Raw genomic sequence first — 25,175 nt, 5'->3', positions numbered from 1 at the left:
AAATGAAAAGATTTTACATCACCAGCACTGATGAATTCTATGACTTTGCTTCTAATTGGAAGTAATCCACTTGTCTGTGGTTGATAGGGTCTGTTTTCGTACCATTCTTGCAAATGGGAGTATTAATGTTTGCGGACTTCCAGGCCAATGGGAGGTGACCAAAGGAGAAGCAAAGACGAAACAGAGAATAACCAGTGAGAGATAGGGGAGTTGGAAATATCCTGTGAGAAAAACATTTCTGTTAAAATATATATATAGGGCTAGCGGCTAGGGTGCCAGCTTAGGATCCTAGGATCCTGGGTTCGAATCCCGGTCAATCGCTGAATTAACGCCAGGGGGGTTGACTCAGCCTGTCATCCTTCCGAGGTCGGCAAATTTGAGTACCAGTTCACTGGTAATTCCCTGCTTGTCGTTAAAGGCGGCAAAAAGGGTTGGCGTCAGGAAGGGCATCCGGCCGTAAAACATTGCTTCAAAAAGGGGACCGAAAAACAACAACAACCACAGTTCCCGAAAAAGGCCAACCCCCGCTTGCAGGGAAAAATGGCCTCTTATGGTGGTTTTATATATATATATATACACACACTGTATATATATATATATATATATATATATATATATATATATATATATATATATATATATATATATATATATATTTTGTATATATGTATGTATGTACAGATATATGTATGTATATATGTATGTATTTTTATATATATGTATGTATGTACAGACTTGGCATTTAATATGGAATTTTTTTTTTTTCTTGACGGGTTTACTTTCTGAATTCATTATATCAATCTGGTGAATTCCTTTTACCCTTCGGTGATGTCTTTGTTGAAAGAACCATGTCACTGATTGTCTTTCACAGCAAGAAGTCAATAACAGGATGATATCACAGGTGGCGTGACAAAATGGAAGGACAGGTGCATTTGATGATTGGCTTCACAGTCGGGTATACAAGGGTTGTTGCGTTCTGTATTGTGGAAAACAACTGCTGCACGTCTGCAAAAGTTATTGCCGCTTCCTCTGGAGATGGTCCGTCAACTTGACAATGCTGTTTGTCATGGAGTGGTGGCTTTACGAAATTCTGGCATGAAACAGTGTGCTATTGCTCGGCATTATGGCATCACTCAAGGTCAGGTGTCAAAGATCCTGAAACGAAATGCTCAGAGGGGTGTCCCTACTCCAATACCGAGGTCAGGACGTCCACGCAGAACCACAAGGAGAGATGATCGCCAGCTGCACCGGTTAGTCTGCCACGGCCGTACCAAGTCAGCTAATCGGCTCAGGGCTGAGTGGCAGCAACTGACAAATGTGCCTGTATCCAGAAGGCTAGTCAACCAACGACTGGTTCAAGCAGGCTATCGTGCCAGGCGTCCCCCGAGAAAGCCACGCCTGACCAGACAACACAGCCAGCGCCGATTGCAGTGGGCCAGAGAGCACCGTCAATGGCAGCCAGGACACTGGAATCACGTGACCTTCAGTGACGAGTCTAGATTTCTGGTCTATCGTCAAGATGGCCGCGTCCGAGTGCACAGACAAGTGCATGAAGCCCACAACGAAGATTGTATAGTGCCAAGAGTCCAAGCTGGAGGTGGTGGGGTGACCGTTTGGGCTGCTTTTCATGCAGGGGGCTAAACTGACCTGGTTGTTCTGAATGGAAACCTGAACCAGTTCAAGTACAGGGTCATTCTGGAAGAAACATTGCTTCCATTTCCTTGTGCAGCCTTTCGAGGAAACTTTGTCTTCCAAGATGACAATGCATGGCCTCATCGTGCTCGCATGATCCAACACTTTCTTGCTGACCATGGTGTAGAGCATATGGAGTGGCCTGCCATGTCCCTGGATATGAATCCGATAGAGAACTTGTGGGCAGAATTAACGCGTCAAATCGACCACTTGGACCAGCAGCCTACCTCTGTGCGTGAATTGCAGCAGGCTATTGTCACTGCATGGCAAGCGATTCCTGTCCAAACCTTGGCAAATCTCGTGAACAGCATGCCTCGACGTGTACGTGCTCTCCTGAATGCTCGTGGGGGTTCCACGAAGTACTGAACTGTAATTTTACTGTCCGTAATCCCAGTCATAATTTAGCTCTTGTTTTTATTGAAAACATTTTTGGCTAATGTGCAAAATAGAGAGATACTTCTGGAAAACGTACAGAAGTTTAACACAGTACTGTCCGTGAATTGAGTTCGATATCAGTTTACATCACTTTCAAGGATCAATTTATTTGCTTCGAAATGTCAAATGTGGTTTTTGTTTCTTTTAAAGGTCACATTAACAAATCTAGCATAATTTCAACATAATGCCAATGAACTTTTGGTTCTAAGTCAACTTGAAAAGTAAGTTCACCCCCCCAAAAAAAATATTCCATATTAAATGTCAAGTCTGTATATATACAGTGCATTCAGAAAGTATTCAGACCCCTTCCATTTTTTCACATTTTGTTATGTTGCAGCCTTATGCTGAAATCGTTTAAATTCATTTTTCCCTCATCAATCCACACTCAATATCCCATAATGACAAAGAGAAAACAGGATTTTAGAAAGTTTTGCAAATTTATTAAAAAGAAAAAACTGAAATATCACATTGACATAAGTATTCATACCCTTTGCTATGACACTTGAAATTTAGCTCAGGTGCCTCCCATTTCTCTTGATCATCTTTGAGATGTTTCCACACCTTGATTGGAGTCCACCTGTGGTAAATTCAATTGATTGGACATGATTTGGAAAGGCGCACACCTGTCTATATAAGGTCTCACAGCTGACGATGCATATCAGAGCAAAAACCAAGCGATGAGGTCGAAGGAACTGCTTGCAGAGCTCAGAGACAGGATTGTGTCGAGGCACAGATATGGGGAAGCCTACAAAAAAATTTCTGCTGCATTGAAGGTTCCCAAGAGCACAGTGTCCTCCATAATTCTTTAATGGAAGAAGTTTGGAACAACCAGGACTCTTGCTAGAGCTGGCTGCCCGGCCAAACTGAGCAATAGGGGGAGAAGGGCCTTGGTAAGAGAGGTGACCAAGAACCCGATGGTTACTTTGGCTGAGCTCCAGAGATCCTGTGTGGAGATGGGAGAAACTTCCAGAAGGACAACCATCACTGCAACACTCCACCGATCTGGGCTTTATGGCAGAGTGGCCAGACGGAAGCCTCTCCTCAGTGAAAGACATGAACAAGATATACACAATATAGATGTACACAAGCTACAGTGGTGACACACTTTGGCCTGGTTCTGGACTGGCCTCCCAGTCCACCAGCCATAAACTCTTCCACTTCAAATTGTCTTGTCGGCCTGCATTACCTCTGCAGTGCCAAGTGACGATGGATGATGGATAGGCAGACAAATCGTCAAGTTCATTGAGGTGGAATGTACAGATTTTGTTTGCCAGTGGTGCTGCCTTGTCTGACAATCCAATCGCTAAAATCTTAAAAGGCCTCAGTCTGTAATCTGTAGTTGAATAAAATCTGCAAAATGGAAGTCTTTACTCGAGTAGATCCTTCCATCCTTATAGACCTCATCGGACTCTATATGGCAACGACAAATCGGATTCCTTTCTTTCAGCCAAGCATCCCCTGTGTAAATGATTTGTTTGTTTATCTTGAGAATGATTACCCTTGAAGTTTGTGCAAATACCTTCCTGTCCTAGGTACGTGTTCTTTATTGACGTGTGCAACTTGGACACCGTGCATCTACGGTTTCGCTCTCTCTCGCTGTGTGTGGCCCGCTGCCCAGAAACGTCACTTTCCACGATTGGTGAAGTCCGACAGTTTGCCATCGTTAATGGTGAGAGTTATTGCCCACATTCTCCGCAGCCGACATCATCGCCTTGCTTCGAACACTTGAGCTTGCATCTTCCTGACCTATCTATACCTCTGCCACCAAAGGTGGATGGAGGTTATGTTTTCACCCCTGTCTGTTTGTTTGTTTGTTTGTTTGTTTGTGAACAAAATATCTCAAAAATTTGTGGACGGATTCGGGCGAAATTTGCCATAGATGTAGCGTATGTCAGTCACAAGGACGAAATGATTAGATTTTGGTGAAGATCTGGATTCGGATCCGGCTACTATAATTTTTTAAGTGATTCTTCACCATTGGGAGATAGGGCCAAAAACGATACATAGCAGGGTATCTCAAAAGGTTGTGGACGGATTTGGACGAAACGTGGTGGACCCGGTTGGGTGTCTGACAAATACAAATAGATTCGATTTTGGTGAAGATCTGAATATGGATTCGGATATGAGAATTATTTAATTTCTTCAGTGATTCTTCACCATTGCGATCGGGCCAAAAACGATACATAGCAGGATATCTCAAAAGGTTATGGATGGATTTGGACGAAACTTGGCAGACAGGGTGTGTGTGTGACAAGGAAGAATCGATTCGATTTTGGTGAAGATCTGAATATGGATTCTGATATGAGGATTATTTAATTTTTGACGAAATTTTGATTCTTCACCATTGAGTGATATGGCCAACCAGGTGGAGGTATGCTCTCTACTGAGTGCCATTCTAGTTCTTTATGGAAAGATTTGCATTATTCAGCCATTTCAATGCAATTGCCTAAAGCCGCTGGAAGCACACGCCATTGTTGGGCACATGCCATGTACCCCTTTCAGTAGTAATCAATTTGGCTTGAACTTGATGTACAGCTTCCCTATCTTCTGCACTTTGTAACATTGCGCACAGCATGCAAATCCTGTTGGTTTCATTTTCTTTTCCGAAAGTTCTGTATTTGCCACTTTCCTAATCTCACCTTCCGTTTTTGTCCAAACCCCAGGTTCTTTGCTTTGTGATTATTCGGTTACTCCAGAGAAGTATGCCCCTCAAATGGAAGGGGGATTGTGTCCCAAGTTGCCGGTTTTGCCCAGGTATTGCCTTCATGTCCAATCCATCCACTTTGCCGTGGTTAAATTCGCACCTTCGAGACCAAGCTCGAGGCTTTCCTTGTCACTTGAAATTTGTACCAAAGGCATAACAGCACCAATAAAAAGTTTTGAACGTTTTCTATTGTTTCAGCAAGCCGCTTCCTTTGCTGCATCGCTGCATGCCCATTGACCCACCTTGCTTCGCTGACCTTCTCAAGACTGTCTTTGGTCTCTTCAACGACCTTGATGTCTTCCAGAAGGTCATTGGGAGTGTGATGGCGAGCCGAGACATCATCTTCGGTCTTTGCTTCCTTTCCCTAGGTGCGTCCTGCTAAGTTTGGTCTTGACAAATGATGTGTCAAATGTAGGAAGGGCATTATTTATAGAGGATGTAAAAAGGAGGTCTGACATGAAGCGTGCACTTGTGTGTTAACTGCTCATCATTAGGTGAACTTGACTTTACTCTCTGCCCGTTAGTACCATACCTACACGGCGAATCACTGGCATTAGGTCTTGGGCCATGAAGTTTCATTTGCATTCATTTAGACCAACCTTGAGCATACAGACACATTGTATCCTGTAACACACAGACATACAGATTGATCCACGAAGGTCCACGATTGCCACCAGCAATCGTGGACCTTCGTGGCAATTTCAAGTGGTCATTTTTTCACTTCAGGAAGAATGGGTGTATGTAAAAGTTCACGTTGTATATATATTACTGGTTGGTCTTGTGCATTATTCTGTCTGTCTGTTTGTCTGTCCGTCTGTCAATCGCTTACAGTTCACAATTTTAAACCAATGTTCACGAAACTTGGTCACAAGGAAGAAGCCTATTTATTTCGAGGTCAAAGGTCATCTTGAGGTCAAATTTCTAAAATTGTCATTTTTCATCCAATTGACATGAAAATTGGTCTTTCAATTGGCCTTTCAATTGGTCTTTTCAATTGGTCTTTTCAAGTGGTCTTTTCAAGTGGTCTTTCTGTCTTCTACCGACTCCTCTCTGGCCTTGTCCCCCCTGCTCTGTCTGTGCTCTGTCCCCAAATATTCCTGCAGGAAGCACAAGATCTACCAGCAACCATTTTCTTGTGAAACTGCCAAAATCAAGACTCTCGGCTCACCTTCACTCTTTCATTCCTTTTTTCTCCCGCCTCTGGAACAAACTTCCACACTCTTTTCAATCCCACTCCTCCCTCCAGGTCTTTAAGACAGCTGTTCACCACCATCTCTTATCTTCCCCCATCCAAACCTTGATCTGTTCTACCTCCGTTAAAACACCCCAAGTCCGCCTCCTTCAATCCCCAACTTATTTCCTGAAATTCCTAGTAGTGTTCATTTGCTTTATACCGTGTACCCCAGCCTCCTCCCCAGCCCTCCCACTTCCACAGATCTACCGACGTCCTTGTTCTCTACTGTTGTTGTGCTTGTGTGCTTCCCTCTCCCTCCCCCTCTTGTCTCCCGCTCCCTTCATTGAATGCTTTGTGTCTGTGTATGCTTTCATGATCAATGTGTTAGCTCTTACACGAGCCTCGATTCTGTATACAAAAAAATAATTGAACAGTATTTGCATATTGAGTCACTAAATTGGGAAACCAACTATTTTTGAGGTCAAAGGTCAACTCGAGGTCAAACGTCTACAATCAATTCTGATATGAAAAATCGTCACTTTTCATCCAATTGACTTGAAAATTAAACAGCAATTGCACAGTGCCTCACTGAATTTGGAAACCAACTATTTTTGATGTCAAAAGGTCAAAGGTCAAATCAAGGTCAAACTTCTGATATCAATTTTCATCTGAAAAATCAATTTTAATCTGATTGACCCGAGCTTTGATTAAGTTCTATTTTAATCTTAATGAAATAGACAATTTGATGTATCCATGGTAACCTTTTTTGGGAGGATCTTTGCAAGTATCGTGCTCTGCATGACGTCGTCTTGTTTATTTATTCTTGAATGGCCATGTATCATGTAAACACAAATTGGGCTTGCAAGAGCCACCCTCTTTGGCGATTTACCTGGTGCTACTTGCCGTACGTTGAGGTATGGAGAAAGTGTGCATTTTATCTGGGACAAAACTCCAGCCACTGGGATATGACTCCTCTTTTGTTTGTGGTTAAGCTCGTTTGCTCCACAAGGACAAATGGAGAAGACGTGGATGGTTACAGGAAGTATTGGGTTACATGATGTTATCCATTCCGTTGTCACCTTTGTAGCTTCTGATGTTTGGAGTACAAATCAGCACCAGCACTAGTGCCATGTTTGAAGTCCATTGGAAATGGCTTCAGCAATATCTCTTCTGGGCTTTATTTATACACAACTGGAAACATTTAAGTAGTAGCACAATCAATACTCTTATGGGAATGGTTTAAGGGAATAATTGGGGATCGAGTAGACTAGTTATTTCTTAGTACATGTAGTTTACAAGTGTGCTGTTTTCCCCCACATTGGTAGGGTTGCCGAGAGAATCGTGTAGGAAATAACTCTTCGCCCCACCCCCAAATAACTCCTAAGCCTTGCGAAGGGAGGCACGCGCCAACCCCGTGTGCAAGGCACAGGGCCTCGAGCAGGTTTCCTTCTTTCTTTCTTGTCTTGTCTACCTTGTTCTCGTATTGTGTTCTCTTGAGTGAATGGGATAAGTTGTAGGCTAAGTAAGAATGTCGTTGGGTCGTGGGCATGGGATATTTATTTATTAATTTATTTATTATTTGCTTGCTACTTGTTTTGCCTCGTGTTATCTCCTCCTTCCCCCTCCCTCCATTCTTGTTAATAAAATAATTAATTATCCACTCCCGCATGGACATTTGGGAATGGAAGATATAACGTCTCATAAAACGTTTGGGACATTAATCCGCTTGGTGGGAAATTGAGTTCGTGCTCAATGTGCCATAAGTTAGCTGACGCCATTCTTATAATGTTCGGTAATTCTTTTATTTTCAAGTGTTATGATATCTCTATATCATTGAACCTTTTGAGTATCAGACAGTGGTTCTGTTTGCAAGGAAAATTAGAAAGGAGGAGGATCTAATTTTGTTTGGTGTTTGTATTTGCTTTGTTTTGTTCTCTCCTCTCCCTCATTCATTCATTCATTCAAGTGGAATAAAATGAGAAATATAATCCCTTGATAGCATCTAAAATTGAGCTTCTGTTTGGCTTCTGTAGATCATTGGAGATCTACAATCACATGTGTGTCCATGGGACTGACTCGATCTGTGAACTTTCCGACCCGGATTTCTCGCAATGACGATTCCTCCCTTCTGGACTTAGTGATTACTATCTTCCCCACAAATGTCTCCTGCTCTTCCTCTGTTCCATTTGGTTCATCTGATCATATGCTTGTGATGGTCAACATCTCTCTGGCTCTTCTCAGAGGGGCGGCTTCAGTGCCGGTGAGTCTGGCAGTTCACTCGGGCACTTTGGCAAGGACTTGCAAGCAGCCATCTATCTTTAGGGTTGGTCTCTTAAATCTACCATCTCTGATATTAAGCCTTGGAATTCTTCCACTGAAACCTGCTCTCTCCTCCAAATCCCACTTGTGCCTTGTTAAGTTAGGTCTTTCTCCTGAGTATCCTCCCTCTTCAACCCTCCCCTCACTTCAAATGGCACCACAGCCAACTCTGCTCGTGAATCTTAGGCTGTTAGGTCATGATAAGGCTGAATCTCTTAGTTATATGTTTGCTTCCAAATCCAGTGACACTAACCCAGTCCAGTCTCTCTCCTTCCCTCTCTACCCACTCTGCCAAATCACACAACTGCTCCTGGATTCTGTGTCTTTTGCACCTGAGAAGGTGGAGAAGTTTCTGGCAACCCTCGACTGCCGCTGGACCGGACAGCATCAGCTCTTGTGTCCAAAACGTTCTCTCGTGTCTCGTGTCCTAAAAACCCATCCTCTTTCTACCCTTTTCACCCTATAATTTGCCCGCAGTCATCTTCCGTCTGCTTGGAAATCCGCCAACATCACAGCATGACATAACATGGTGCATAAACGGATCCCCTTAACAACAGACCTATCAGCTCACTTCCAATTGTAAGCAAAGTATTGGAATCCATCATTGCAATTGACATTAAATCTTTCCTTTTCTTGAACTTCTTCACCTCAGATCACAAATTGGTTTTCAGACCAGGTCACTCCACCTTGGTCATGCTGCTTCGACTCGGCCAACAATGGATGGAGTAGTAGCGCAATCAATGTCAGACATGAGATCAGTGCCGTATCGCTGGACGTACTCGTGCTTTTGATTCAGTCTGGCATCCCAAATTACTATCCAAACTCTCTGCCTATGGCATCCAAGGCCAGCTCCACTCTTGGGTTACCAACTTCCTCCACTCTCATAGCCAATGTGTGGCTCTCAACAAGATACTGTGATCTCTTCCTGTTAATTCTGGAGACCCCCAAAGCAGTGTTCTGGGCCCAGTCCTTTTCCTGATCTTCCTCCACTATCTCTTTGACTCTCTGGAAAATCCTCTATCTATTTGCTGATGACCCCACCCTCTTCCATGACATCCCTCATCATTCAGACAGGCAGGCTGCAGCCTCTTCCCTCTCTTCAGACCTTGATAGAATCATGAGCTGGTCAAACACTTGGTATATGTCATTCAATCCTGACAAATCTCCCTTTCTCACTATTTCTCTGTTTGAAAGGACCGTCTGGAAACCACCCACCCCCTTCCTCCACATCTACCTTCTTAACAATCCTTGTGAGGAAGTTCAGTCACTCAAACTCCTGGGTCTCACGATCGGCCAAGATCTTTCTTGGGCACACCACATTACTAAGTTGGCCTCCAAAGCCAGTCTCGGACTGGGCATCCTCTGTCTTACGAAATCCTTCCTTGGCACACCTGAACTCCTATCCACCACATTCTCGGTAATTTCATTCTTCGGTATTTGATCTTTCGCAGTCATCTTTCGTCTTTCACAGGGGCCAAAATGACACTTCTATTGCACCTTCTATCTTTCGTCTTTCACAGGGGCCAAAATGACACTTCTATTGCACCGCCATGTGGTGATCATAACTACCAACAGTTTGGTGAATTTCTGCATAACTGTTTAGGAGGAGATAGTTAGACAGACAGATGGACGGTGCCGATTACAATAACCCCCACGTTTTTTCCCCCCAAAAAGTGTGGGGATAATATTTGATGAACACAAGTCGCTTTCTTGTCGGCTGAGAGGTGGAATCTTTGACCATGTGCCGACTCAAATGGATTTTATCATCGTTTCTCCCTCTTTGTGAACAGACTGAATCTGACAAGACGTGGACGTTGTCTGCATGTTCGTCTTCAAATTTGTTGTCCCTCTGACGTATTACAATGGTGACAAAGTGCAATGTTCTCCAATTTTGTTATCGCTTTTGCATTTCTTTAACCCAAAACGACTCCACACGTCAGCCTTTCCTCTCTCATTTTTTTTTTTACCACTTTATCAGCGTCTGCTATCTTTCCTGTTATGGGTATTACCAGTATACATGTGTCACATATGATATTACCTTCCAGCAGCACATTTTAACATGGCAAGTGTAGTTTTGAACATACATTTTTATCACCTGGTAGTTTTACACGTGACATTTCTATTCAAAACATTCATAAATTTAAAGAGCGCAACATACTAGTATCTTTAAAAAGTATTAGAATACGTTTTGTTGACAATACAAATCGTGGTAACTTGGTATACCAGCATTACCACGCACCTCTATTTCATTACATATCTTTAAACTAGAAAATAGAATTTCACGCGATTGCGGCAATGGATACGCCTTCTGCCAACATTGGATGGCAACCCACTGTTAAGTTTGATCTCCGTTTGGATGTCATGTGAACAATTAAAGGTCACATGAGTTGGGGAGAAATGACAGATAAGTAGATGAGAAACAACATCAGATGCTTCTAACTCGTTATGGTCTTCAAAAGGATTTTCATAATGGCACATGACCTTTGACCTTTTGATCTTTCGAACCTAAAATGTAATCAGTTAATTCTTGTAATTTAATCCTTGTGCCAAGTTGGGTTGATAGCTCCTCATAACTTAATGCGGTAACGAGGATTTTTCATTTAATGGGCACATGATCGCTCCCACATAGGCCTTGCACTGACAATTAAACCTTTGACCTTTTTAACCCAAAATCGAACCTCTTCATCTTTATATTACACTCTACAATTGTGCCAAGTTTGGCTGAAGTCCCTTCAGTGGTTCAAAAGTTATTGCAGTAACAATCTAGAGAGTTCATAGAACACCTTACCCCATGCAGTCTTGAGAAACGATGACATGGGCGAGGTCTGTGAGCAGCAGATTTCATTGGTCGGGATGATGTAAAATGCTGTAATATTTTGTCCAAGTACTGCTCAACGGAAGGGTCTTGAAAATGCCAAAAAGGTGATTTGTGTTTTACAGTTCCAGAATACAATTAAATTGAAATAAAATGCTGATTTTTAAAGGTTGTATACAAAAAGAAAAAATCAGAAATTTACCGCCGTTGATGCAGAGTCTTTCACACCATCTTATTTAACACATTACATTAGGTCGTTGTGCCCGTTGTTTTTGTCCTTTTTTGAAGGCTTTTAAAAACAGTAAGTTTCCAGGCGTGCAGATTGGCAAAAAATGATGAACTGGCAAGTGTCGTTTACTTTACTCGAAGTTGTATAATTTATCTCGCTCCTCACTGTACATGCGCGATCAGGGTTGATTCAAAGCCAAAGTACTTCTAAACTACAGGTTTGTTTTTCAATTTGTGTTCAAAATATAACATTCAACAAGTACATCTACATTCAAAGTTTACCACCCCATTCCAAATAAATAAATAACAATATCCTCCAGCGCGCGACATTGCTGGGGTGCCTTTGGTGCCTGGCGATGCCACAGTGCAGCAGATGGAGATGGAATTGGGAGGGAGCAGTGTACAATAATTAATTGATTATTTTCATAATCAACACAAATAAATAATCGTAAAATAATGTATTTCTTAATCAATTGGCTAATAGCACACCAAAACCACTACTGCTTCATCTGAATCTAACTTTTTGAAATAATTAATTGATTGAAAATTTAGATGTAATTAATTGTTCAATCAATAAATGAAAATACCATTTATAGCCAAATCGCTTAGTCATTGTCATGTCCAAATATCAGTTTCCTAGCTCAAAAGGTGCCTGAGATATTGCACAGATGAGAAAGAAAATAAATAAATGATTAATAATGAAAATAAATATATAGTAATTGTAAAATAATTAAATTATTAATCAATTGGTTAATAGAATACCTAAACCACCACCGTTTCATCCGCATCTAACTTAAAAATTATTTTTTGATTAATCGATTCATCAATAAACCAAAAATAGCAATGTTCTCCCTTTACAGCCAAATCACTTGGTCATTGTCGTGTCCAAATATCAGCTTCTGAGCTCAAAAGGTGCCTGAGATAATGCCCAGAAGAGAAAGGATATAAATAAGTGCGTAATTAATCGATAATAATTAAGTAACTAATCAATTAATTGATTGATCAAAAAACAAATAAAACATATGTCACCCACAGGGTGAACCGTATCTTGCCAAAATGTGAAAATTCCGTTTTTTCGTCATGACGTCATCAAATGACGTCATAGCGTCAAACTGTTTACAGATCTGGGAAGCACTCATCAAGGGCATTCATATGAGGTATTACTCGATATGGTACCTACGATTTCAAAATTTGACCTTGGGGTCAATAATTTTCGACCTCCAGCGCTAACCATGAAGGTCAAGGCCGATCGCCACCAAAAACTAATCAGCTGAGCGCCGGACCATATACTAGATTCCCATGAAGGTTGGAGACGATCCGATCAAAGTTACTCAAAAAATTAGTGTTTCGTCGACCTCCATGATTGACCACAAAGTGACCTTGACCTTTGACCTTGACCTTCAAAATTTTGTGTGCTGAAGGGTATCTCTATAGGACTCTGATATGCGAAGTTACAGGAGTTTCCAATAATAACTGTGGTCTACAGAGTGATCTAAACGTGAAAAAAAAAATGATTAACCACAAACAAACATACAAGCTGACTAATACATCTTGCAAAAACTTCGTTTTGGCAAGATAAAAATAACGTTTTTGCCAAAGCACTTGTTCACTATTGTGCTGAAGTTTCCGCATCCTAGCTCAAAGGATGGCTGACATATCGCCCAGACAAGCAAACAAGAAAACAAACAAGAAAACAAACAAACTGCCGAAACTGCTGATGGTTAAACTGCCGAAATCTCGGCTCTCTGCTCACCTTCACTCTTTCATTCCTCTTTTCTCCCGCCTCTGGAACAAACTCCCATACTCACTTCAATCACACTCCTCCCTCCAGGTCTTCAAAACAGCTGTTCACCACCATCTCTTATCTTCCCCCATCCAAAACCTTGATCTTTTCTACCCCCACTAATTCACCCCAGATCCACCTTGTTTGAAATTCCAACTTCTTTCCTGGAAGTCTTGGCAGTGTCCATACGTTTTATACCTCTCCCACCCCCCCCCCCCCCCCTTCCCATGCCTTCCCCCCAAAGTCCCACAGTTCTCTCGATGTCTCCATGTCTCTCGGTCCCTGCTCTCAAATGTTGTGTTTGTGTCCTTCCCCCTCTCTCCCCATCTTGTCTACCGCTCCCGATGTTATTTGTTTTGTGTGTCTGTTTGTCTTTCTGTGTGATTAATGTTCGCTCTTTCACGAGCCTCGATCTTGTATACAAAAAAACCAAAAAAAACAAAAAAAAAACAATAAATAAACCAGAGTGAAATCTGAGTACTCCCTTTTGGCGCACGTCATCACCAGGTCCCCTTCTTTGCCCGGCGATGACAGTCATGCAGCACCCGGAGATGGAATCTGAAAGAGTGGTGTACAATGAAATTACATTGTTCCTCGATCAAAAACTGACGTTTGTAGACAGACAAAGTGAACCAATGGCTTAACCCCGCTTCTCGCTTCACACACACGGGGTAAAAATCCACCAACAGACAGATGGATAGCCAGAGCGCTTGCGAAGCAAAAAGCGGGGTTAAGCATTCGGGTACATATGTGTGCCGTGTGCCGTACGTGTCTGCATTTTAAAATTTCATTTTCTCGGCAGCCGTTGGTCCGATTGACATGAAATTTTCACCAAAGGAGCGCCTCCTCCTGTAGAATATTTTAATGATTATTATGACGTCATAGGTCACGTGGTACAGCCGCCATCTTGGAAACACTTTGCACCTCAAAAACTCTGAAACCTGTCAAGTACTTCCCATGAGGAATAAGATATGTTAATGATGATGTCATTGGTGCCTTCGTTATGACGTCATAACTCGACAAGTACAACACTTATCCAATCATTATGAATTTTCTTCCAGCAACTGTTGGTCTGACGGACACAATTTTCACCATAACGAGACGGGCCTCCTCCTTTAGAATATTTTAATGATGATCATGACGTCATAGGTCATGTGGTACAGACGCCATCTTCGAAAAACAGAAAAATGTTGCACCTCTACATCTCCAAAACTGCTCTATGGAAAAATTGAAACATGGCTCATTGTAAAGAACTCCATATGAGGAATAGGTGTTGTTAACGATGCGTCATTGGTGCCATAATTATGACGTCATAATTCGACAGGGACCACGCTTAGTCTGATCAGTTTGAAATGTATTGAGCGTGATCTATGCAACAATTATATTAGAGAATATAGATTTATGATGTCATCGCTCATGTGGTCTGGCAGCCATATTGGATCAAAGAAGAAAAAAAATGTAAAAAAATAGAAGAGATGGCTCACAACAAGTTGACTGTGCAGGGTAAGTATTCTATGAATACCATCTAGTTGGCTTTAGTCATTGGGCAAACATGGTGGAAATTGCAATTTTACCTGCAGGTGATGTCCACCTTCATATTGTGCCACACTTTCAGCTGTACTGATTTGAGTGGTATATTATTGTAAGTGTATTTGCATGTATCGGTGAAATGGCGTTGCTCTCGATACAGTGGCTGCTTTTCAGCAGCACATTTCACAGATGAGGTCTTCAACCTGATAAATGTTTCACTTGCCCACCCTCTGTTTCAGTCCTTTCTGTCATCACTATGCTTGTGATCCGTTTCATCTCCGCTCTACTTGTGTGGGTTCTCACCATCCTGCTGATCGTTGGCTCATTGGGTACGTGCCCTCTCTTAACCGCAACCCAACAGTTTTATTGTAATATTTTGAAAAGAAGTGGCAGTGTGAGAATGGGTTTCAGGTTTCTTAAACTCGGTTTCTCTGCTTAAAAAAAATAAAACCAAGACAAATCTTTTGCATCCTCTTTAACTTGCATTTTGAAGCCTTCGTTTGGACGATGAGTGCACATGAATGTAGCTTTGATGCCTTCTCTGATTCCCTCGCTTTTGTTTTCTTCCCCCCCACACCTCAGCGGGCACAGGCATAATGTGGTGGATGTATGTGGAGTACCGTGTTTCGGGTAACACGACACTGCCTTTGGCATTGCCCCGGCCTCCCATAGTAAATGATAACGAGACGGGCCTTCTTGTCTACGCAATTGCTGCAACCATTTTTACAGTGCGTCATGGCGTCATGCCAAAATCCTGTTAATGAGAGTAGGATGGATAGTAAAGTGTTTTGTGTGAAGGCTTGGTTTAATTGTTGGAATGAATGTGGCGTGCAGGTGCTGGTGCTCCTGGCAGTCCTCATTCTGCGGAAGCGCGTTGGCCTAGCCGTGGCACTCTTCCACAATGCGGGCCGTGTCTTGGTGGCCATGCCATTCCTCATGATGCAGCCTTTGTGGACTTTCATTGCCTTGTTGCTCTTTTGGGTCTACTGGCTTGCCGTTCTGATGCTCCTCGCCACTGCAGGTGCTTTGTCATACAAAAAAAAGAAGAAAAAAATCGACAAAGTGAGCGACTGTTACATAATGTACGACTGGCACAGGAGACTTGGACCAGAATTTGGCCCACTATGATTATTATGCACCACAAGTTAACCTGTGCTGATACAGCATTACATCCTGCTGTGCATGATGGGATATTGGGTATATCGAAGCTTTTATTTATCAAGTTTCACGCAACATAATGATGAGTGTGCGTGCTCATCCAGGGCAAAACGTTTTTACCATTTGAGCTTCTATAAAATTTTCAACAACCCTTTATTATGAGAATCTTGAGAACACTAATTAATATAAGTAGCAAGTTGCCTGTGCCCGCATGCGATTCTAAACGGGATTGGGATGAAGGTAGCAAAAATGCAAATAGTGTTCTCTGTCATCGAGCTGGTAAGCTAGGAACAACAATTCACCAATAAATTTATTGCCATTTCCACACACACATTTCCATTCACCTCACCAATAAATTTATATTTATTGCCACATCTGATCCAAGTTAAATGCTCTAATGGCAGCGAGGTGCTCCATTTGAAATGGTTTGTTCAATTATATGTGTAGCATTTGATGCCTCAGGTCCATAATACAAATTGGTATTTTTGTCAAAGCCAGTGACCAATTGCAAATTTATAGTAGGATTTACATTATACAGACTTGGCATTTAATATGGAATATTTTTTTTGTGGGGGTGAACTTACTTTTCAAGATGTCTTAGAACCAAAAGTTCATTGGAATTATGTTGAAATTATTCTAGATTTTGTTAATGTGACCTTTAAAAGAAACAAAAACCACATTTGACATTTCGAAACAAATAAATTGATCCTTGAAAGTGATGTAAACTGATATCGAACTCAATTCATGGACAGTATTGTGTTAAACTTCTGCACGTTTTCCAGAAGTATCTCTTTATTTTGCACATTAGCCAAATTTTTTTTAAACAAAAACAAAAGTTAAATTACGACTGGGATTACGGACAGTAAAATTACAGTTCAGTACTTCGTGTAACCCCCACGAGCATTCAGGAGAGCACGTACACGTTGAGGCATGCTGTTCACGAGATTTGCCAAGGTTTGGACAGGAATCGCTTGCCATGCAGTGACAATAGCCTGCTGCAATTCATGCACAGAGAGACTGCTGGTCCAAGTGGTCGATTTGATGCGTTAATTCTGCCCACAAGTTCTCTATCAGATTCATATCCGGGGACATGGCAGGCCACTCCATATGCTCTACACCACGGTCAGCAAGAAAGTGTTGGATCATGCGAGCACGATGAGGCCGTGCATTGTCATCTTGGAAGACAAAGTGTCCTCGAAAGGCTGCACGAGCAAATGGAAGCAATGTTTCTTCCAGAATGGCCCTGTGCTTGAACTGGTTCAGGTTTCCATTCAGGACAACCAGGTCAGTTTTGCCCCCTGCATGAAAAGCAGCCCAAATGGTCACCCCACCACTTCCAGCTTGGACTCTTGGCACTATACAATCTTTGTTGTAGGCTTCATGCACTTGTCTGCACACTCGGACGCGACCATCTTGACGATAGACCAGAAATCTAGACTCGTCACTGAAGATCACGTGATTCCAGTGTCCTGGCTGCCATTGACGGTGCTCTCTGGCCCACTGCAATCGGCGCTGGCGGTGTTGTCTGGTCAGGCGTGGCTTTCTCAGGGGACGCCTGGCACGATAGCCTGCTTGAACCAGTCGTTGGTTGACTAGCCTTCTGGATACAGGCACATTTGTCAGTTGCTGCCACTCAGCCCTAAGCCGATTAGCTGACTTGGTACGGCCATTGCGGACTAACCGGTGCAGCTGGCCATCATCCCTCCTTGTGGTTCTGCGGGGACGTCCTGGCCTCGGTATTGGAGTAGGGACACCCCTCTGAGCATTTCGTTTCAGGATCTTTGACACCTGACCCTGAGTGATGCCATACTGCCGAGCAATAGCACGCTGTTTCATGCCGTAATTTCGTAAAGCCACCACTCCATGACAAACAGCATTGTCGAGTTGACGGACCATCTCCAGGGGAAGCGGCAATAACCTTTGGAGACATGCAGCAGTTGTTTTCCACTAATACAGAACGCAACAACCCTTGTATACCCGACTGTGAAGCCAATCATCAAATGCACCTGTCCGTACATTTTGCCACGCCACCTGTGATATAATCCTGTTGTTGACTTCTTGCTGCAACAGACAATCAGTGACATGGTTCTTTTAACAAATAAATCACCGAAGTGTAAAAGAAACTCACTAGATTGATATACTGAGTTAAGAAAGTAAACCCGAGTCAAGAAAAAAAAAAAATTCCATATTCAATGCCAAGTCTGTATATACTGTCTGACCGTGACATTCGCGGAGGATACGTTCCTGGAAAATACCGCGAATGTCGAATCCGCGAATGTGGGGGTATTGTTTGAATAGGGGGAATTTTTTGGGGGGCTTGTGGAAGAGCTATGACACAGAACAAACTAGAACAGCACTCAGTCGAGCGCAAACCTCCGCCAGGCTGAACAGTTTATGCTTTGTATCCCACTGATAGGCCTGCTCCGGATTTGGACCTGAACCAAAATATAATCTGCTTGTTCTTGTCACCTAACCAAGTCGTCCATAACTTTTTGAGATATCGTGCTATGTATCAGTTTTAGTCCTATTTCTCAATGGTGAAGAATCACTTAAATTCTAGTACCCGAATCTGGATCTTCACCAAAATCTAATCATTTCGTCCATGTCACATCCACTACCTGCCTGCCAAATTTAATCCAAATCCGTCCACATCTTTTTGAGATATCTTATTCACAGACAGACAGACAGGGGTGAAAACATAACCTCCATCCACCTTAGGCGTGGAGGTAATCAGGACATGACGTGAAGGGAACAGCAGGTGAAAGGGGAAATGCCAACAGCAGGGCGGAAGTTGAAAATAGACTGAGACGGACAAACAAGAGATGCAGGTAACCATGGGGGGTAAGGAAGAACACAAAGGGCGGACTAGATGGATACATTTATATGCAAAAAATTTGGAGGGGTGGGGAATGTTTAACAGGTGTAGAAAACATCATGGCTTTAGATGGGGGATGACCGGAGATGGTGGTGAACAGCTGTCTTGAAGATCTGGAGGGAGCATTTTGATTGAAGAGTGTGTGGAAGACAGTTCCAAAGATGGGAAAAGAGAGGAATAAATGAGGGGAGGTGAGCAGTGGTTTTGGATTTAGGCAGCTTAACTTGGACAGGGTTGCAGAGAGGGCAGAGGGTGCAACATCAGAAATGAGGCTGTAGCTGACAAAGACCAGCGACCTGTCGGCAATGGTGAAGTGATAGGCCCAACGACTCAGCTTCATAGTGTGAGATTCAAATGATCTTGGAAGTCTTGGTTTCCAGAGCGTCAAGCTGAGCAAGATGAGGCAGGGGAGCGAGCCCAGTGGGGGGAGCAGTACTCCTTCAAACTGCAGAAGAAAGCCTTGTAGGTGGATAGGAGTCTAGGGACATTGCACGATGGTGGATGCCCAGTTGGCATCTGGCATTGCAGGCCAACTTTGAAATGTGGCTTGCCCAAGAGAGATGATTGCTGAGAGTGAGACCCAAGAGTTTGATTGACTGAACCTCATTGAGACGGTTGTTGAGAAAGAAGATGGGAGGGTTTGGTAATGATCCAGAGAGAGAGAGAGAGAGAGAGAGAGAGAGAGAGATAGAGATAGAGATAGAGATAGAGATAGAGATAGAGATAGAGATAGAGATAGATATAGATATAGATATAGATATAGATATAGATATAGATAGAGAGAGATATAGATAGAGAGAGATATAGATAGAGAGATAGATAGATAGATAGATTTCTCAGGCCTGAAAGACGTCTTCCAGGTGTTTGACCAGTTTTTGATTTTGCCAATGTCTGAGGAGAGAGGGAAGAGGCTGCTGCCTCTCTGTCAGAAGGATGAGGGATGTCATGGCACAGAGTGGATTCATCAGCAAAGATATGAAGATGATTGTCCAGAGAGTCAGTGAGATCATTGATGAAGATTAAGAATAGGATGGGATTTCCACATGTGGCATTCAAGCAACAATACACAAGCATAACTAGAAATTATCACAAAATGCAAAGCCTGTCCACGTCCGCTTTGTACTTGAACCAAACTTGTCAAGAACAGCTAAAAAGACAAAAAAGTGTAAATTTATTCATTTGTGTTCTCCATGTTCTCATAATAAAGGGTTGTTCAAAATAGGATGACAAAAGCTGAAATAGTAAAACGTTATGGCCTGGACAGCTACACTGAAGCTCAAGTGGTAAATAAATAAGAAATGCGGAAGCGATTAAAATATAAACACAAGAATAGCACTCAGTAGATTGCATACTTCCGCCATGCTGAACAGTTTGTTCTGTTTCCCACTGATAGGCCGAATCAGGATCCGAACCTAACCAAAGTCTAATCGCCTTTGTCTTGTCACCTAACAAATTCATCCACCAAGTTTCATCCGAAACCTGTCCACAACGTTTTGTGATGTGCTCACAGACGACAGACAAACGGGTGAAAACATAACCTCCATCCACCTTTGGTGGCGGAGGTAATAAAACTCGGCCGTCTCATGCTGCGCAGCAGTGGACGGGCTAATAAGGACTATTTGTCCTTACCGTAATTTTACCCTTTGACATTTTGACCCAATTATTAATTGGTGTTCTTCATATTCTCATAAGAAGAGTTTGTTGAAAAATTTATTACAAAAGCTCAAATGTTAAAAAGTTATGCCCAACAACTGCACACGTGATTGTAAAACCCTGTCTCCCACGACGCGAGCAGACGTGCAAATGAGACCAGAGAAGTTAAAGATAGAAAACGGATTGGAAGGCCAAAGAAACTCAGCAAAAACAGATGGAAATGAATGAATATGAATGAATGATCGTTTTAAGGCCATTTTTCCCCGCTAGAGCGGGGGTTAGCCTTGCGGGCCTCATGACAATCATGGTTCCCTTTTTGAGGCAATGTTTTTATGGCCGGATGCCCTTCCTGACGCCAACCCTTGGTCACGCTCTTACGATGCACAGGGATACGGTGTACATATTCTAAACCGGGGTACACACCGTGATCATTCATCCCAGCAAGCTGGTACTCAATTTGCGGACCTCGGAAGGATGACAGGCTGAGTCAACCCCCCTGGTGTTAATTCAGCGATCGATCGGGATTCGAACCCAGGATCCTAGGATCCCAAGCCGGCACCCTAACCGCTAAGCCAACACCAGGCTATGGAAAGAAAGAAATAGAAAGGAAATATGGAAAGAAATAGAAAATGAAAATTCAAGTACTGAACTTGCACAAAACCTGGCACAGAGTGTTCAAGTTGGCACATCACAAGTGGTTTCCATGGGCGAGTTGCTGTCAAAAAGAATTTTTTGCTTAAAGGTATCGAACCTAAGAGACATGAAATATGCCCAAGAACATCAGAGTTTGGATGCTAATCAGTGGGCAAAGGTAGTTTGGAGTGACGAGTCAAAGTTTGAAACTTTTGGAACAAATTTGTATGTCTGAAGAAGGATTGGTGGGAAGTGTAAGGATATAGGCCTACAGCTTCTAGTCCTTGAGCCAGACCAAAAGTAATGCTCCGGCGGGGGGAGTAATTCTCATTATGATTTTCCATTAGACCAATGTCTCAAGTGTCAGAAAAGGTGTGATGCACATCTGAGAACGGTAGCTTAGTGCCCGGATGGACGCCATCTTTGAAACCACCCAGCTCGAAAATGCCCATTTGGTGGGGTACATTGTTGCATGTGTATCTGGACTTCTATACTAGCTATCGATGTGCGGTTGACGACTAAATATACGTCCGATGTGTACCGTCTAAATAAAAAATAATATGAAGCATTTTGTTTTAGATTAATTATTATAAAAATCAATTATCGAAAAAAAATCATATATTTTTCAATATTTTATTATTAGACTTGTACTTTTTTTAGTGAAACAACACTGGTATGATTTTCCAAATTATGCATTGTGCTACACCGTTTATCTGTCTTATAAAAATAACTCAAAAACTAAAACATATCATCCACCACGAGTTTACAACAAATAAATGTAAAGAGGCATAAAATGACTTAGGCCGCCGCTGGCATTATCTATTCTGACGATAACGCAAGTTAGGAATGTCGTACGGAGAGGATTTTAACACCATACGATATCTAATAAGCAGGCGGAAATTGTTACATAGGAAATCTGCACTTTGGTGGCCATCTTGGATTTCAAAATGGCCGCCAATTATATTAATTATTCATTACTAGAGTTTGGAAAGACGTATGGAGCTGATTTTAACACCATACGATGTATATTCCTAATAAGCAAGTGGAGGTATCATTGAACATGTCATGTTTTAGTCAAATAACACCGGTATGATCTTCCAAATTATACATTTTGCTAAACCGTTTATCTGTCTATAAAGATTTTCAGGCAATTTGGCCTGCATTATAATAGAGAACAACATATGCTATACAATATACAGTGCACACAAAGTTAATCATCAGAGTCGCCATCAGAGTCATTGGCATCCTGAGCCACGATAGCATCATCCTGCACCATGTTGGAGCATCCCTGCAGCTTACACACAACAGTGCACTTCAACCCATTCAGTATGCAGGAGCAATCTGACGGTCGACACGTCCTTCTGCATGTGCATGAGATGAGATTCAAGACGACATCTGGAGCTGGTAGACCCGCCATCCATCGGATTGTGAGCGAACCGCCATCATCGAGTTCCCAACCATGTCCTGCTGATGGTGTTGGGACGTCTGGTAGGTTTTCAAGGCTGCGTCGCCAGATAGCCGCCTGATAGTTGGCCCTAAGCGTATGCTGCATCAAGGAGTCTTCACAAGGCGGCAATTGTCCAGATTCGATCTGGCCCTTCTTTGCACAGAACATGTGATAACGGAGCGAATTAACACCGACGATCTTCGTGTTCTTGGCGTACAGCTGACACGTGAAGGCCTGAATGCTATTGAAGACGTCTGTTGGTACATTCCACGAAGATCCCAGATCTGTGAATGCTTGAAGATACAGCTCATTCGCTTGCACAAGCTTCAAAGCCTTTATCTTTCCTTGGCTAGCCAGAGCACTCACAGTGTCACACCCGCTCCATGCATGAAGCCCTGGCAATGCACTGCAAACTCCAGACCCTAATACCGCAGCCAACTTTCCAACGTCGATCATTCTGACTCGAACCTTTGTTCCTCGTCTGATGAAGAGCTGACTATCGATGGTTCTGCTGAGATGAAGACTGATGATCAGAACGTCGGTGTCATCTGCCACTAAGATGATCGTCTTGTAGTGGGTAGCGGCGTGCTTTGCGTGGAGAAACATACGCGTGTCTGCTTCCTCGTGGCTACATTCGAGTGCTTACACCAACTTCCACCTATCGCGGGTCAGTACCAGACATTTTTCACCACAGGTGACATACAGTGTTCTGTTGCCTAGCTTTTCGCGATTTGTTTCATGTTTCCACGACTCCGCCAGAAACACAACCAGTTTCTCCTTTGTCTGGCTGCAAGCAAGGAGATGCCGCCAGTTCATGATTTTGTGTGCGGGTCTGATCTCGCTGAAACTGATGCCTTCATTTGAACCGCGGTTCACACGCTCAGCTGCTTTGATGGATTCTTCTGTGTATGTGTCAAAGACAACATCGATGCGCTCACTGCCTTGACCAGCGTGAAGCGCTGCAGCAAGGATGCGGTCAGATAGTTCTTCGAACGTGTCGTTCTCGCCATGCATCTTTTGTATGAGAGCCATCGCATCAATTATTGTTGCACTTCGCTTGTCAACGTTCTCGGCTGGTTCCACAAGACCTTCCATGTGTTTCGCAAGTGCAGCTTTGTTCGTTTTTTTCATTGACCCTTTCACGCTCAAGCTGAAGTGATGACATGATGTTCAGAGCTTCTCTGAGGATTTCTTGCACTGTTGCCATATCTGTGGCAGGCGCGTTTATAGTCCGGCAGGTAGCCAACTACATCTTCCGTCACCTGAACACGATCTCTAGTCATGATGTTGAAACCAGTCCACGAACTGATTGTCTGGTCGCATGGTTCCAGCATGCGAGTCATAATCCATACGTGATTTCGGCGCTGCGCAAGGGATGTTGCGCCTGCAAGAGTGTCAGAAAGATCTGCAGGCTTGATTGCAGGTGGGCCCTCTCGTTTCCCACCGCTGTATATTGGAACTAAATCGCTGGATGACGGGATAGATCGCTTCTTATCTGCTTTGGATACTGCCGATGGAGGTTGGGGCGGCAAACACGACTGCGACTTCGGTTGGACGATGATACCGTTGACGCGATGCGATGTTCCGCCACCACTCAGCGATTCCTCTAGCCTGTCGATGTTATCGAATGCTAATACAGTCGGGACCGAAGGGTGCACATGTGACGGAAGTGGTACTGTATCTTTCTCCACACTTGCTAATTTGTCTATGCATAGCGCTGTCTCGATTTCTTCCAGAACTGTGTACGAACATCCGTGCCCGAGTCGATTCAATATTCTGATGACCTCTGTATTACCGGTGAGCGTTTTCATGACCCACGGAAGTAGGACATGCTTCGATGTTCTGATGGTACCCCGGTGTACAGCATTGATGATATCTTGAGCCATCGACCATACCAGTGTGTCGGCACGCGCAGAGCTACCCCCACTCCCGCAAATCAAAGTATGCAGAAATACACGAAGAGAATCTGGTATCTTCACGTAATCTGAAGTGAGTTCTGCTGGCTGAGGCGGCCAACGTTCATTGTAATGAGCATCTTTGATCTGGTGTCGCAGTGAAGTAGCTGCACGCACAATGTTACTTTCACCGTCCGTTCGTTCAAATGCTTTCACTTCTGCTTTCAGGTTTACGCACTCTGCAGCAATCTCTCGCTTTGTCAGATTATCGGGCATCAAGTATACACGGTGTTTCACATTGAAGAAGATGAGCGATTCTCCAAACTCTCTTTGTAATGTGCGCTGCAGATTCTTCTTGATGGAGTCACGAACATCAACTGAAAATGTATCTGAAGACAGGATATCTGTTGCAACATCAACTATTGGAACAATCCTCGGGTTCAAGAACAAGTCAGTGCGAATGAAATTGAATATACATCGTATCATTTCTTTTTTCTCGATATTATCTTCAATGTCAGTTTCTACTTGAGGTTTTTGGGGCCGTGTGTAGTTTCTATAGCAGGAGAAGTGGTAGTGAGCCTCAGCTGCAACCATATCTCGTGTAGTCAATGCCAAAACTCTCTCATCATTGCGAGCTGTCGCAGCATCTCTTATTGTCTTATCTGCTCGAAGTTCAACAGCCAAGACAACTGTTTCACGGGTACGACTGCCTTTTATGAATTTTGAAGCACGCTGGCAAAAAATGCATTTATCATCGTAGACCGTTGAAGTTGATCCTGTCTCTTCCCGTGATGATCGCCGTCGCACCGCATCGCCAGTATCAACTGAAGAACT

General features: G+C 43.1%; 1 protein-coding gene across 4 annotated transcripts in view; it reads left to right on the top strand.

Annotated features, from left to right (window-relative positions):
- The window catches only part of LOC137422005 (choline transporter-like protein 1), a gene marked incomplete at its 3' end in the record, with an annotated part of 50,479 nt that overhangs the window by 13,083 nt on the left and 12,221 nt on the right, over positions 1–25,175 (top strand). For all 4 annotated transcript variants that reach the window (XM_078768912.1, XM_078768914.1, XM_078768916.1 and 1 more), the window contains 6 exon segments: positions 3,660–3,796; positions 4,791–4,881; positions 5,030–5,199; positions 14,920–15,009; positions 15,263–15,408; positions 15,515–15,701. In XM_078768912.1, coding sequence (XP_078625038.1) covers positions 3,660–3,796; positions 4,791–4,881; positions 5,030–5,199; positions 14,920–15,009; positions 15,263–15,408; positions 15,515–15,701 — 821 coding nt within the window.

This window comes from Myxine glutinosa, unplaced genomic scaffold, assembly GCF_964187855.1.
Source record: "Myxine glutinosa unplaced genomic scaffold, kmMyxGlut1.1 SCAFFOLD_699, whole genome shotgun sequence".
Lineage (NCBI taxonomy): Eukaryota > Metazoa > Chordata > Myxini > Myxiniformes > Myxinidae > Myxine > Myxine glutinosa.
The sequence above is the reverse complement of the archived record's forward strand: the minus strand, read 5'-3'. Positions and strand labels throughout refer to the sequence as shown.